This window comes from Apis dorsata, unplaced genomic scaffold (genome assembly GCF_000469605.1).
Source record: "Apis dorsata unplaced genomic scaffold, Apis dorsata 1.3 scaffold_326, whole genome shotgun sequence".
Taxonomy (NCBI): domain Eukaryota; kingdom Metazoa; phylum Arthropoda; class Insecta; order Hymenoptera; family Apidae; genus Apis; species Apis dorsata.
This window is the reverse complement of record NW_006263594.1, coordinates 184,868-199,757: the sequence shown is the minus strand read 5'-3', so window position 1 is coordinate 199,757 and position 14,890 is coordinate 184,868. Positions and strand designations below refer to the sequence as shown.

The 14,890-nt window shown below is 29.6% G+C and overlaps 2 protein-coding genes and 1 long non-coding RNA gene across 4 annotated transcripts in view; all 3 read left to right on the top strand.

The window, feature by feature from the left end:
- LOC102678584 overlaps positions 1-14,890 on the top strand; it is a 40,212-nt gene that overhangs the window by 14,972 nt on the left and 10,350 nt on the right. The window lies entirely within an intron of this gene.
- Positions 7-14,890, top strand: part of LOC116185911 — a 21,086-nt gene continuing 6,202 nt past the window's right edge. Inside the window, exon 1 of the long non-coding RNA XR_004150801.1 lies at positions 7-6,288. This is a non-coding gene — a long non-coding RNA (uncharacterized LOC116185911). The remainder of the gene's footprint in view (positions 6,289-14,890) is intronic.
- LOC102677064 (zinc finger X-chromosomal protein-like) lies at positions 13,103-14,884 on the top strand. 2 transcript variants are annotated; one of them, XM_031511520.1, is made up of 3 exons: positions 13,103-13,228; positions 14,284-14,289; positions 14,387-14,884. In XM_031511520.1, coding segments are annotated over exons 2-3 (369 nt in total). In that variant the 5' UTR covers positions 13,103-13,228; positions 14,284-14,288; the 3' UTR covers positions 14,755-14,884. The 2 variants fall into 2 exon arrangements, with proteins under 2 accessions (XP_031367380.1, XP_006617781.1); XM_006617718.2 differs by having other exon boundaries at positions 13,104-13,228; positions 14,288-14,293.

Here is a 14,890-nt window from a genome sequence, read left to right as displayed (position 1 = left end):
TATATATATATATATATATTTATATCATATACAAACATATTTATATATGTTTAACGGTGGTGGTGCTCATCTTACGAATATATACTTTCCTTGCATTTTTCTATGATATATAAATACGAGGCGTACGCGCTTGCACACATTCCATTACATTTTTTTGTTTGTTTTTTTTTAAACTAACCCATGTGTACATAACTTGCTTCTTTGTTCGTAACGCATATAAACATCAAGTATTTGATTAACCCGATTTAAAATGCATATTTTACATGTGCGCATGTACGATGTGTATGTACATAAGAATACATATATCGTATATTTATCTTTGTGTGTTTATATGCATATATATATTATATATATATAAGAGCGTGTTCATATATACATATAAATACATATTGGGATACATACGCGTGTATGTTTACATGTATATATACACGTACATATACACATACATACATATATACGTAACATATAAACATACATCTATTACACAATGTTTTCCACTCGATATATGTACTATTATCATATATCTATATTGCGTATGGGAACATATTTGTATACAATTGTTAATACTGCTCATAGTGTTGTATTTTAAATGGCATTCGAATTTCGTTCTACCTATGCCATATGATTTCACGATTTTGTACGTTATTTGCTACCGTTTTTACTTTCCAAGTGTTTAGGCTGTTTTCGAAGAGATTTAAATAAAAATTATAAAGAAGATACGAAGTGACGAAATGCGAGAAAGTTGGTTGATCGCGGTCGAGCGATTTCTCGATCACGATGTGACAAACGCTCGTTCGAGTTTTAATCATGTGATTATACCAAAGAAGAAAAAGAAGAAAAAGAAAGAAAAAGAAAATCGATCGATGTACTTATTTGTACACCGGTCGGCTTATACGTGGAATTTCGTATTTTCGTATGCTTTTTTGCTACGAAAATCCTTTGTTTTTTTAATATTTTAATTGGGATATTTGCATTTTTATATTTTATTGTTATTTTTTCCCTTATTCTAATAAGCAATATTTTCTATATTTGGCTTGTTAGTCACGGGAATATGCATGAATTCGGCATTGAATTTTATGGCAAATTTTTTTGGATCAACACGAGTCGATATTATTTGATCGATTCGTAAGTTGACCATATTTTGCCATATCGTGTATGTGAGTGCCTATATTTTTGGAAATGAATATAACAGAAAAGAAGAAAGAACATGCTGAAGAAAAATCTGAATCTACCATGTGATGTGGTAAATATGGTAAATTATAATACAGCTATTACAGCGATATAAGAGGTAGTATTTCATTCATTTCACTGCGCATTTATGTACTTATTAGATTTGCTGCATTTTTTGCATTTTTTGCATTTTATGGTTATATATCATTTACATATATATATATATATATATTATATATATATATAACATTTTATATTGCTATACATTTTACTTGCGTATAATTTCAATTTATATACGTACATGATTTTTATAATATCTGATCTTTCATCATTTTATTTTGTTATTGTAAATATGGGTCACATTTATTATCGGATTACCTGATCAATATAATTTTAGGTAAGGAAATTAGATTGTTCAATAATTCAATAGCAATGCTGTGATCCTATTTGCAATACCGTATGTTGTTCAACCATATATCGTATCGTAATACGAGTTTACATTGTCTTTTGTAAAAAAAAAAAATTATACATTAAAACGGTCTGTAGCAATATTTTCGCTATTCACGATCGTTTTTCCGATCATATATCATTTCGACATGTGTAATGATTTAATTTATTTTTCAAATGATCTTCACGTTTTTTTTTTAATATTTCATGATGCATTGAATAATCTTGCTCAACGATTTAACAATAATAGATCTTTTTTTAGATTTTCTTCTACACAATGATAAATGAAATTAGCGAGAAATCGCGTTTCTCATCTTTTGTAATTCTAACAATAATAAATTGCGTGTAGCTTTTTCGAGCAGTTATCACGATGATTGCTCGGATTTTTTATTTTAAACTTTTATCTGCAATATATACGTGCATCAATATATTGTGTTGTTACATCAACGAGAAGAGATAAGAACCGATGTTTTCCAGTGATCCGGATAAAAGAAGAATTTCGTTGTTTGTTTCTATTTTCGAAAATTTTCCATTTTGAAAGTTTTTGGAAGTAGAAACGACTAATTACAGTTTACTTTTTTTTTCTTTTTTTTTTTTTTACAAATTTCGAAAATTCTATTCTCCTTTTTTCTTCATTTTGTTTTTAATCAAGTAAGTTATCTTTATACGTATATTTATTTTTAAGGAACAGATAACAATTTCGATCATTCAAAGATATCCAATTTGATATCTTTTTACGAACGAATATAACAGCAAATTATGCTCGTGTTTTTTCTTAGTGTTTGTACGATTAAATGTCAGTGTTGAAATCTATAAGAAGATTCTTCTTAGAACTTCATTATGGAACAATCAGGTAAAAGGTGGTATGACTCGATAATTTTTTTCCTTTTCAATATTAAAGTAAGTTCTAACTGCAGTTAGATTTACATTTATAATATTTATATTGTATACGACGTATATTGTTTCGTTTTTTGCCTATACATATATACATACATACATATATATATATATATATTTCACATGTTTTTCTTCTATATACATTTTATTACTTTTTGCAGCCAAGCTTTTATGTGATTTTTTTATCGCTCAAATTATCTAAATGTTTTATTCTTATAATTGTTAGTATTCTAAGATAATTTATTTATGTCTATTATTGTTTTATATGATATGACAATTTTATATGTGTATATTATTTACAATATCAATAATCGTTGACTTTTTATATATTTTTATACATCGATTATATATCGTAATTTACATTCAATTTCAGCATCATAAAATTTGAAACGAATTTTTTTATAATTATCGAATGTTGAATATTATGTATTTATTTTTTTTGTAAGAAAAAATTTAAGTGTTTTTTGACGCAAACGTACATGTTTTTTACGTACGTTTATATATGGTATAACCTAAGTTCAAATGTCACCACAAACTTTTTGTCGTGACAATAATTGTTTTTACATTGCGCATCCACTTCGATGCTGCATTGATATTTACGATATTTATGCATAATGTTTATAAAATTTGTGAAACTTCTTCTGTTTTCATCTGTTTAATATGTCGTTCGCCAATTGTTCGAAAGTGAAGCCAAAAAACGCTCGGTTTTTTTTCAAAATTCCAAGAAAATTGGAGTTTTCGAGATTCTGTGCCAAGTGAACGAAAATTTTACGACTGTGAAGAATGTTTATAAAGAGTGTTCGTGATATGTTTTGGAGGCAATCGGTTAAATATAAAAAAAAAAGGGTTAAGTATTTTATCTTGCGTGTTGTATCGTCACGCAAGGTATTACATATTTTTATATACTTTAATAATAATTATAATAATAATAATAATAATTTTTCGTAGAAATGATTGTTCGTATAAATTTGATTCTTACAGTTAATTCTTCTCTAATTTTATGTGAACAAGGGAACAAGAATTAATAATAATATTTCGAACAATCATTTTTATCATAATTCAATAATGTTTAAAATTTTTAGTAGACGTTATTTTGTCAATGTTATATATGAATTTTTATCGTCTTTCTTTTTACGATATTGTTCCGAGGTTTTATACCCGATCTCTATGTCTCTTCGCTCGAAATATCAAGTCGTTTATCTTTTTCAGTTTTCTAGGATATAGTTTTCATTTTAATTTGTCTTCTTTTTTTTCTTTATTTTTAACCCAATGGATCTTCTCCCTCCTATCGTTTCGTATATATATATATATATATCGTTTGGATTAAATTTCACGAGTAATCTTTTCTTTTAAAGAAAAATTATCATTCGTGCCATCTATTCAAATGTGTCAGGCAATTCAATTTTTTTTTTGACGTTAATCTCGCATTCACTTGTGGTGCAACGTTATATATTGCTCTCGATTTCATTTTCAAATAACAAATGGTTCAATTTTTGAAGTGTGATTGGAAGCTCGAATGTGTATTTTATTGTGCGCGAGGGAAATAGTAAAATCGATAATTTTTAAAGGGTCGAAAAATAATTGAAAAAAAAAAAAAACGGAGACACGTTTAAAAGAAAAATCACGAGATGGATGTACGTTCAATCTTTACCTTTCGTACTCTAAGGCGCCAGATAATGAAAGACCAATCGATTGTACTTTCATCCATTGTGATTTTTTTTTAAACGAAATCGTTGATCGTTAGGTGCTACCAATTTCGATGGTATTGTTAGATCGAAAAATACATTTCGAATCGTACTATGATGTCCACGAAGTATAATGAAAGATACGTAGATATTTCTAATAAATTTTTATAAATTCGAATAATTTATTAGAATATTCTTACGCGATTTTCAAGCAAGTATTAATATCCCCGATTTGACTTCAATTTCTCGTTGCGGGTATCGCAGAGAGGTCGTTGTCATTTCGAGTATGAATGCTAGCAAAATATTCGTGGAAAATTAGTAAGATGAGAAGCATAATATTTTCCATCTAACAATGCCTTTGGAATTTAGAATGCAAGTATCTTGAGTATATAGATATGAGATGAAAAAATTGAGAATGAGTGAAATTTCGTATCATTTTTTAATTTATACGATATTACATTCCATCAGACGTATATAACAAATAGTACATCTCGCTTATCCTCGATATAAGACGAGATATAATTTTTCAATCCAATTTTCAAGTATTTACAAATGGAAGATAGTCGCTTGTGTTTCCGTTGTTATGGTTGCTCGAATTTATCTAAGAGGCGAATTTCTCTCTACGTTCATAAATACGGACTGTACACACGATTCGAATGGACGAGACGAAACGAAGTAGACGAGAGGCTGTCAACATTCATAGGTATATATACGTGTAATCGTTGTTCCTCCAATAATGTTTGCTGCGCAGCGATCATTATTGTAAGATCAAACGTGTACATCGTATCGTTTTTTATCGTAATGGGAATCTTAATTTTGACGAACCGCACCACGACATATCTTCTCCAGCGATGCTTCTCGACGAGACACCAACGAACGTCTAGGCAGACGAGAGAGATATTGGTATATACGGAGAGAAAGAGTGAGCGAAAGGGAGAGAGTACGAATGAACGTGTGTACGATTGCGGTGAGGGACCCGACGGTGTTTCAGAATCGATTTTTGGCTATTGTTGCTCGCGATGCGGTCGACGTTATGCCGTCCAATATTCTTTGGACAGGCATCAGAAGTATGAGTGTGTGGAGTAGAAAAGCAGTTCTGCATTAACTTGCTGTCGTCGTTTCACTCGGCTGGACACGTCAGAGGGCACATCAGAAGCGGACCGGTCACCACTTGGCGCCTTGTTCCAGAGGAAGGTTTTCCAGATCGAATCAACATGTCTCCATCGCAATTTTCCCGTCACTCTCGAGGAGAGACCAAGTAAAGGAGAAAATTATTCCATAATAATACGTTTCCCCTTTTCGTTGTTCTCTTACTTATATATTATCCCTCCATTGTGGCATAACACCGTTCCACCATGAAAAGTCGGAGAGAGTCGACGTATCACGACGCAAAACATGTCCTGTTATAATAATAATAATTGAGCAAGTAGAGTTCTGTAAATTATTTTACTTGTTCGAGTTTTTGTAGTTTGTCGAATTCATAAATATACAATGCGTACCTTTCGTAAAAAGATTAGAAGTATTTCGTAAGGCTTGATCGATTTGCTTTTTCTAGAGTTACTTGATTTTTCAATGTTGCGAAAACTTACCGTTTTTTTTTTGTGATTGTGTCAAGTTGTTTGCGCGAGTCTTTAAATGTGTATATTATACGATCAAGCCTTAAAAAGTTAAAAATAGTTCTCTTAGTTCGTGACACGTTAATTTTCAAAAACGGATAGGATTTGGTCTTCTGACTGGTAATATTGCGTCGTTGCGATTCGTGCGAGTAATATCGATTAATAATAATTAATATCTCGAATTATTAACTAGCTTCGATTAGAAGTAATAATTTGAAAAAAAAATTTTATTGTTAGTAATATATATATATATGAGACAAGAAAACGGAAAATATTTATTGTAAAAAATTTTCAAAATTTAAAATTGTCTAATTGTTAATTGGAAAATCAAAATCGGGTTCTTTTTCTCGTAAATAATTGTACAAGTAATTCTATAAGAGAATTGCAGTAAGACATTGTTCCAATAAATAATATTTGTTGAAAATATTAAGATAAAACTATTCGTACTGCGATAAATACATTTCATCTATCTCGTGAAAAGAACGTGTATTTATCTTGTTCATAATAATATACATATACATATATTTAATAATATATACATATACATATATTTATTTTAAATTTTGGTGCTATTAGGATTAATATGTCTATTATCTTTGATTAATATTCGATCGCGTGCGAAATTGCAAAAAAAAAATTCGAAATCTTTCAATAATTTGCAATCTTTGAGGAATTGATATTTATTGATTAATTGTTGAACAAAGTTATTGATAATTAATTGTTCTTTTAGTAATTTGCGTTTGCGAATAGGGATTGTACAGGAAAGTATTTAAGTAGGTGCTCGACTCGATTTTTCAATTTTATTCAAACGTGTTTCGAAATAAATATATAATGGCGTTTAGGAGGATATTCTGCACACAATTTGCATTCTTCGATTGCACGTATTCCAGCTGTCGTCCAGTGGAGTGGAGCATCAGAAGATATGCAATAAATTATTTCTGATAAAAGTAATTGTTTTTCATCGCTTCTTTTCATCATCCTCTTCTCCTGTCCTCTCTCGTCTTTCTAATTTTTAAACTGTCTTTTACACAATATCAAAACTTAATTTACATTATGATATATATTAAAAATACGAAAAAAAATTTTTTTAAATATTGTTCCTTTTCTTCTAATTTTTAAAGTAGACATGACATTTTACAAGTACAATTTTTAATATCAATCTTATTTTTTGAAAATTTCAAGTAATATGATTATATATATTTTTCTTTTTAAAATTTATAATTAAATTTGAAAATTTATCGTTCAATATAGAGCACTTTTAAATAAATTATTTTATTATATTCTCTTATTTTACTTTTTCTTCAATTAATCAGGTTCGTGTATGAATTTAGTTATATTTTATCAAGTAGCAACGATTTAACGTGACTTGCAAAGCTCGTCGAAGAGAAATGTAAGCTCGGATAAAAAGTAAGAGGGTGCATTCTATGTAAATCACCTACCAAAGTGATTAATCGTCGCCATCATTTTATGGAATAACAAGGAATGGAAGAAAAAGATAGGATTGGAAAAGGAATAACTTATCTGCAATGCGAATGGATTTGCCAAATCTCTGTTCAACGAAATTTAAAAAAAAAAATCCTCTTTCGTTGTTCAGTCTGCACCAGGTGGGTTCCGTTTAAGACTGCACAGGAGATGCCCGATTTCTCTCATTTCCTCGTTCAATTAAAAACTGATGATTTTTATAATATATAATATATATATAAAAATAATAATAATAATAGTCAAAAATTAAAAAAAATTATACACAGTTTCATAACGAATTTTTTTAAAAATTAATTTTTTCTTTTTTTTTTCTTTTTTTTTTTATTAAAGGATTCTATAATATTCATGATAGAGATAGATAGCAGCATAGTCTTTTTTATTTATCGATTTTTTTTTTATATATATATATAGAAAAAAATTAAAATTGATTATAGTCTCGATAGATTAACGAATTCTTAAGTTATTTGAACTTTTATATATTTATGTCCGATTGAAAAAATGGAATTTTCTGTATATTCCCTTGTTATAAAAACGTATTGCCTCGCACAAATGTATAATAAAATATATTTTTTTCATAAAAAATCTGTTATATTTAATTGAATCAGTATTGATAAAAAAAAAAAAAGAAGTATTGCGTACGTATTTATTCACGACGAGAGACTGACAAATGTGTACTGCATGCTGAATCATGGTTTGCCGCGAATTTAAGCTTTCATAATCATATTAATGTGATGCGGAAATAATACGTTATGTACCAGTCGAATTAAAAGAATTATATTGTCTCGAGTGTTCTGACGAAATGATGCAGTTTCGACAGAGATTGTTTTATAGGTTTATTTATACGTGTGCCATGGGCGTGTTGGGTGAAAACTATACAAGGAGGCATTTTTTACGTTGGGTTTAATTAATGAATATATATTACGGGTGTAAAAATGGAAACTAATAAAAGCGACTCATTTTTGGAGCAGCATGTAAATAACAACGGCTCGAAGTAAAGGAGACTGCGCTTTAAATCACGATCGTTTTGCGTTTCATTTTTGAGGGCGTATTTTTTTTTTTTTTTTTTTTTCGTAAATTCCTTAAATTTTTAAAAAAAATTTTTTTTTTTTTTTTTTTCCCCCGGATAATTCCCAAAATTTCTAAAAAAATTTTTTTTTTTTTTTTTTTCTCCTCGCAAAAATTCTCGTTACATTGTTTCATTTTTACAATCGTATTGTAATTTTCCAAAAACGTTTGTCATAATTTGTGGATATTCTATTTTTTTGTCCTCTTTTTTTTTTTTTTCTTTTTTTTTTAATGTTTGTACTTTTTTTTTGTATTTCGAAACTTCCTTTGTTCACTAGTAATATTGTATATTGACGTGCAAAGCTATGGTTACGAGGAATGTTAACTCTGTAATACATATCGATCTTCTCGTTAGTTAACTTCAAAGGTAATGCCAGCCGTGTTACATATCGTGATGCAATTATATTAGCACATTGCAATTTGTCAACAGAGATAGATATCTCGCTCATTTTATTCCAAAAGAAAAAAAAAAAAAACGGACCACTATTTCGTTAAATAATCGTTGGCACAAACGATAATATCGATAATATCTATTTCGGTTGACAGATATGCAACATAAGCCAGCAAATACATTTCAGAGTAAAATTCTTGAGAACACTCGATCCACTCGAGAATACTACTCTTAAATATATTCGCCTCCTGACACAATTTTATCGCTACGGAATATGTCCAATAATGGTATTGCCTTCGAGTTAACTAGAATCATGATGACGTACGTATATAATAAATTCTTTCAACATCGTATCTTACCATTTAACTTTTTTTCCCCAATCAAATTAGATATATATATATATATATATATCTATTCAATAGAGTGAAATATCGCGCGCAGTCTTCTTTTTTTGGAGCGAGCTTAAGCCTTGACCGTATATCGTTCACATGCTTAGCTCGAGCTTATCTTTTCCCATCGTTGCCGCGAGACGAGCTTCGAAATACATCGGTATATTGTCATTTACTTACTTTTTTTGTACGCCTACTCATGCAGGGGGGGATGAGGGAAGGGAGGAAAAGAGGAGAATGATTTACGGAGGGGGAAAAGAAAAGGGAGGGAGAGAGAGAGAGAGAGAGGGATGGTTGGATTTTTCGATTTCGCGCCCCCGTTTTATGGATAAGGGAGGATGGAACACAGCCCATAATGTAAAAAGCCTCCGTGTGTATGCTTACAGCGAGCCCCATGATGGAGGGTGTCTCTTCCGGCGAGCTGAAATTTCGGTGTGTCATGTGTGGACGTGCATATAGATCACGATCCTCTCTGACGCGACACTCCAGGTACGAGTGTGGAAGACTCGGGTCCAGGTATACTTTCACGTGCACGCTCTGCGGAAAGTACTTCTGTCGACCGGATCACCTTAAGCAGCACATCCTCAATATACATGGCGCATCGGTCGCTAAATAGCTTCCATATGTTATTATCGTCCAACTATGATATCGGTCTCCAAAGATGCTCGATTCGTTCTTGTCTCTGTGGATGAGTTTGCGAAAGAAAAGAAAAGAAAAAAAAAAAAAAAAATGATGGGGACACATGGAGGAAATCGAGGGCCGTTTATACACGGAGTAAGTGGAATTATAATTCCGATATAGAAGCTTCCTTTTCGTGGTTTCCACGTAAGAAAAAAAAGTGGAAAAGTGGTATGGTGAAAAAGAAAGAGGAGAAAGGGATATCGAAAGTATCGAAATAAAATCGTATCTTTAATTTTTTAAATGGTGTGTCAAGGGTGTTGCTACCCTCACCCTCCCTGGTGGAGGGGATTGCCGGGCATTTATAATATGGGCTACGATACAGCAAAGAATTAGAATCAAATGTTAAGTGACAAGTGAGCGTTTCGATCGATTTATAGATAAATTTTAAAAAAAATGCAGTGACCTATTATTTAACTTACGTTGCTGTATCTTGGCTCGTATTATATATTATATATCGGGAACTTGTCCAATTTTTACTGTAGTTTCTAGTTTATCCGACTTTTTTGTCGTTCAATCGATCTTCCATACGACGTTGCCAATAAACATTATTGAATTTTTTTTTTTTTTTTTTTAAATTTATTTTCGTCTTTGATGAATTTTCAAGTTTGCGTCGTTTGGTTTTTTAAATATTGGCCTTATGCCTATTTTCTTCCTTTTTTTTTTTTTTTTTTTAAATTTATTTTCGTCTTTGATGAATTTTCAAGTTTGCGTCGTTTGGTTTTTTAAATATTGGCCTTATGCCTATTTTCTTCCTTTTTTTTTTTTTTTTTTTAAATTTATTTTCGTCTTTTATGAATGTTCAAGTTTGCGTCGTTAGGTTATGTAAATATTAGACTTATGCCTATATTCTTACTTTTTTATTTTTTTTTTTTTTTCCTTTATATTTTTTAGATTCTGTGATTTTTCATATTACTCTTGTTTTTTTCTCTCTAACGGTAAAAATTATTTGACGCATAATGTACATTTTTCTTTTTTGTTAGTATTTTTGGAATCTTACCTGCTGTTGTCCAAAGGCATAACCAAAGGAAGAACTTTTGTGATAAAAGTTTGAATCGTATGTACAAAAAAGAGTCAATTGTTATTAACGACATAAATTTTTATTGTTTGTTTTTTTTTTTTAATCACGATATATTTATTAATGGCAAAATTTCTTATCAGGCAGTTGCGTTATATTGTAAGGAGGATTATTATTATTATTATTATTTCATTTCGTGTAAAAAAACGATTGTAATACGTGCGATACGTCGTCGACACGCGGAATTGAATAATGTAACATTACATTATATATCTAGAAAGGAAAAATTGAATCCAAGTGTCGAGTCGTTTCATCGTCGAATCGTGTCATTTTTTTAAACCTGTATCTATTCGAAATAAACTCGTCTAGACCATTCGATCTGCATCGAATAAAAAAATTGTTGCAGCAAATTGGATGCGAGTATAGCGTCGCGATGCTTTTTAATTTTTAGCCGATTTTTTCTTTTCTAATTTCTAATTTTTCTTTAATTTTAAATTACAGTTAAATGTTCAAGAAATTTGTGACGTTACGAGAAGAAAATTATTTAGACAGCATCGAATTTTGTCATCGTACGACATGTTAGAAACTGCCAAATAATTTAATTAACAAATAATGCCAAATAAATAATATTCCTACCTATTTTTTCTTTTTTTTTTTTTTTTTTTTTTTTTTTTTTTTTCTTTTAATAGCTTATTGGAGTAATATGTAAGTTATTTTATACATTGGAAGATGAAGTGTATAATATATGAGTGTATACAAGCATGTAGATGATATCTGTTTAAATCTGTTGAATAAGGTAAGAGATGTACAGGATGTCCCAAAAATATGAGAATATTCATAAACTGATTCTTGATAATAATTTCAAGCAACATTTTCTTTTTCAAAAATTTTCGTTACGGCTTTATTAACACGTTATTAAAAAAAAAAAAACTATCAGGTATTCGAGCACAAATCCAAGCAAAATATGTCGAAGAAAATGTCCAAAATGTTGATTAGTGTAACTTATTCATTGTTGTTCATGATATAATTTTTTATCGATAAAAGAAATATTTGTTATATTCAACATATTTTCTTCCATATTTCTTGCATATATTGCTTGGATTTGTTTTGTGCTCAATCGACGGCTACCGTCGCAGCTCGACTAAGTGCTTCGTAATTGGCCAATCTTTTTTTTTTTTTTTTTTTGTTAATAATTCGTTAACAAAGCAATAATGAAAGTTTTTGAAAATATTGCTTGAAATTATCTTATGAATCGTATGATTCATAGGTTTTAGATTTTTGAGACATTTTGTATATATCAAATGGTTATTGATAATTAATTTCGGCAAAAATGTTGTTAAATCATATCTTGTATACACTTATCCTTGGATATGGCGTATGTAAGAGTGCGGTACTTTAACAATTCAATTTCTATAGAAATTAGTTTTTTCAACTAAGGTTATAATCTAATATACACAGCGGATCAAAGATGTTATATTTTTTATCGCTGTCACGATGCATATCAAAGAAATATTTTTCATCGTGTACAAGATAGTTCGATTAATAATATAATTATTACATGTTATATATATATATATAAATATATAAATAAAATATATAATTTTTTGAATATAAATTTATACAAGAATTTTAACGAGAAAATCATATGGATAATATCGTTAATCGTTATAGTTACATTTATCATTGTCGAGCATTAAACATACATTAATTATTAATGCTCTTCGGATTTTACAAATTGTTATGGAAACTAAATAAAGTGAGATCTCGAAAAGAAAAAAAAGATCGTTTCCTTTGGATCTGACCCATATACAGTAACCATATTTAAATAATGTATTTATATTAATATGTAACGCAATAAAAAGGATCGAAGAAAAAGCAGGATGATAACCTAATCGTATAAAGAAAAAAAATCATATCTTCGTCGAAGCATAATTCAATTAATCGTAAATATTTAAACCACTTTAAGGAGATGATAGTATCACCTATTTATCTCGACGAAATTATTAATTCCTTCACGCGTGTTAAATATAAAAATTTGATTTAAATTACACTTTTTGAAACGTTATTTTTTTCTTTCCTTTTTTCCTTTTTCTTTTTTTCTCTCCATTTTTCAAAGTTTAAACATATTTAAAAATATTTCTAAATTACACAAATTAGCTGCAATTTTTTTTTTATATTGGATTCTACTTATTAACAATTTTAGTTATAGAAATATCTTCTTAAATTTTAAAATTTCGTTCGAAACGATGATCGCGTTATAAGGTCGCGCTGTGTTTTGTTTTGGTAAGTAACTCGAACGTTTCAGTCGAGTTAACGACAGCGAAGCGAGCGCACGTGTAAACTTTCCTTCCCATTTGTGAAAACGATTATTTTTATAACCAGTCTTTTAACCGTGGAAATAAATTACGCGCAGTATTCTTTAATAGCTTTTTATCGCGCTTCTAAAAAAAGCTAAGTCTTTCCATTACTATTGAATATTTCATCTTTCGAGTCAGATATATTTTCTACTTTTGCCAAAAAGAAAATTCATTCCAAAATTCAAAAGTTCATTTTCATAGACAGTGGTTCAAAAAATAATGAGTGAATATAATTATTAATCCTTTCGATCGTTACATTTTCTTCGAGATGTAATCCAAGTGTAAACAAAATATAAATTTAATTGTTAAGAATTCAGTTGGTTTTGTATAAATAAATACATGTAAACAATATATGTTGTCCGTGCTTGGTGCATAATGGAAAATAGTGTCTCTGCACTCTATTTTATAAATATATCTAAGCAAAAATAAATAGCAAACAATATAATGCCTTCGAATTCGAGCCTACAATTTTACAGTGGAGAGTATTTTCCTGGTAAAAATTATCTTATCAAAATTATATGTTTATCCATTCATCTTTTAATTATATTTATAAATAAATTATTTAAAATTATTATTTTGGATCATCTCTAAAATTAAATTATTTTTGAAATCGTATTCATATACGAATAAACGTATTACAATGTTAAACTGTTTTACATGTATTCATAACTTATATTATTACTATATTTATATACTACTATTATACTTATATTATTATCATTCTTGAACATTTTTTTTAAATATATCTGCATAAAAAGAAATAAGAAACTTTTTCTTTTATGGAAATATATCTAATCATCGTTTTTAAATTAAATAAATACACTATTTCTCAAAGAATTCAACGACAACAGAACTAATTGATAAAAAAGAGTGAATATATGAGGAGCACGTATTAAATATTAAAAATCTGATTATTCAAAGCGAGAAAGAAATTAACTTCTAAAACTTTCAAAATGTAAAAAAACATCTTCACTTATTCCAAAAATACATTTAACTCTCTTCATCACAGAAATACGAGGCAAAATTTTTCAAGAACACTGATTGAAACACCATCATCGATTAACTCTCTAACTCATTAAGAAAAAAAGGAACGAACGAAGGATTTCTTACAATTCGAATCGTCCCCAAAGAGAGGAAAATATATAACAAAACTGTATCGATATTCGAGTTACTGCTTGTGTGTTGCAGCATTGATCCTCAATTTCAACGTCGAGGAATATCGATGCAACTTCTGCAACTGTCCATACTCCTCTCAAAGCCATTTGAAGAGGCATCTAACCAGAGGTTGCTTCATGGATCCCTCGTTCAGGATCGAGGAAAGACGAACGATGAATCGAATCGAGTCGAGGAACCACGTTTGCCCAAAGTGTTCCCAAGGATACAAGAACAAAAGGACACTGGATACGCATTTACGGACAGTTTGCGGCCGAGAACCGAAATTTCATTGTCCCTATTGCGGCCTCAGGAGCAAACATCCGCCTAATATTTACACTCACATTAGGCGTAGACACAAGGGGGAGGATTTGTTCTTAATTGTCGATAAAGATCAACGATGTTGAAGTATCGTGTTTTATCGATTTTTACGAATTTTTGTTAATTTTTTTCTCCCCTCTCCTCCCTCTCCTATCCATGTAATTTTTTCATGTTTGGTAATATCAATATTTTTCTTTTTCTTTTGAATATAATAAATAGAGT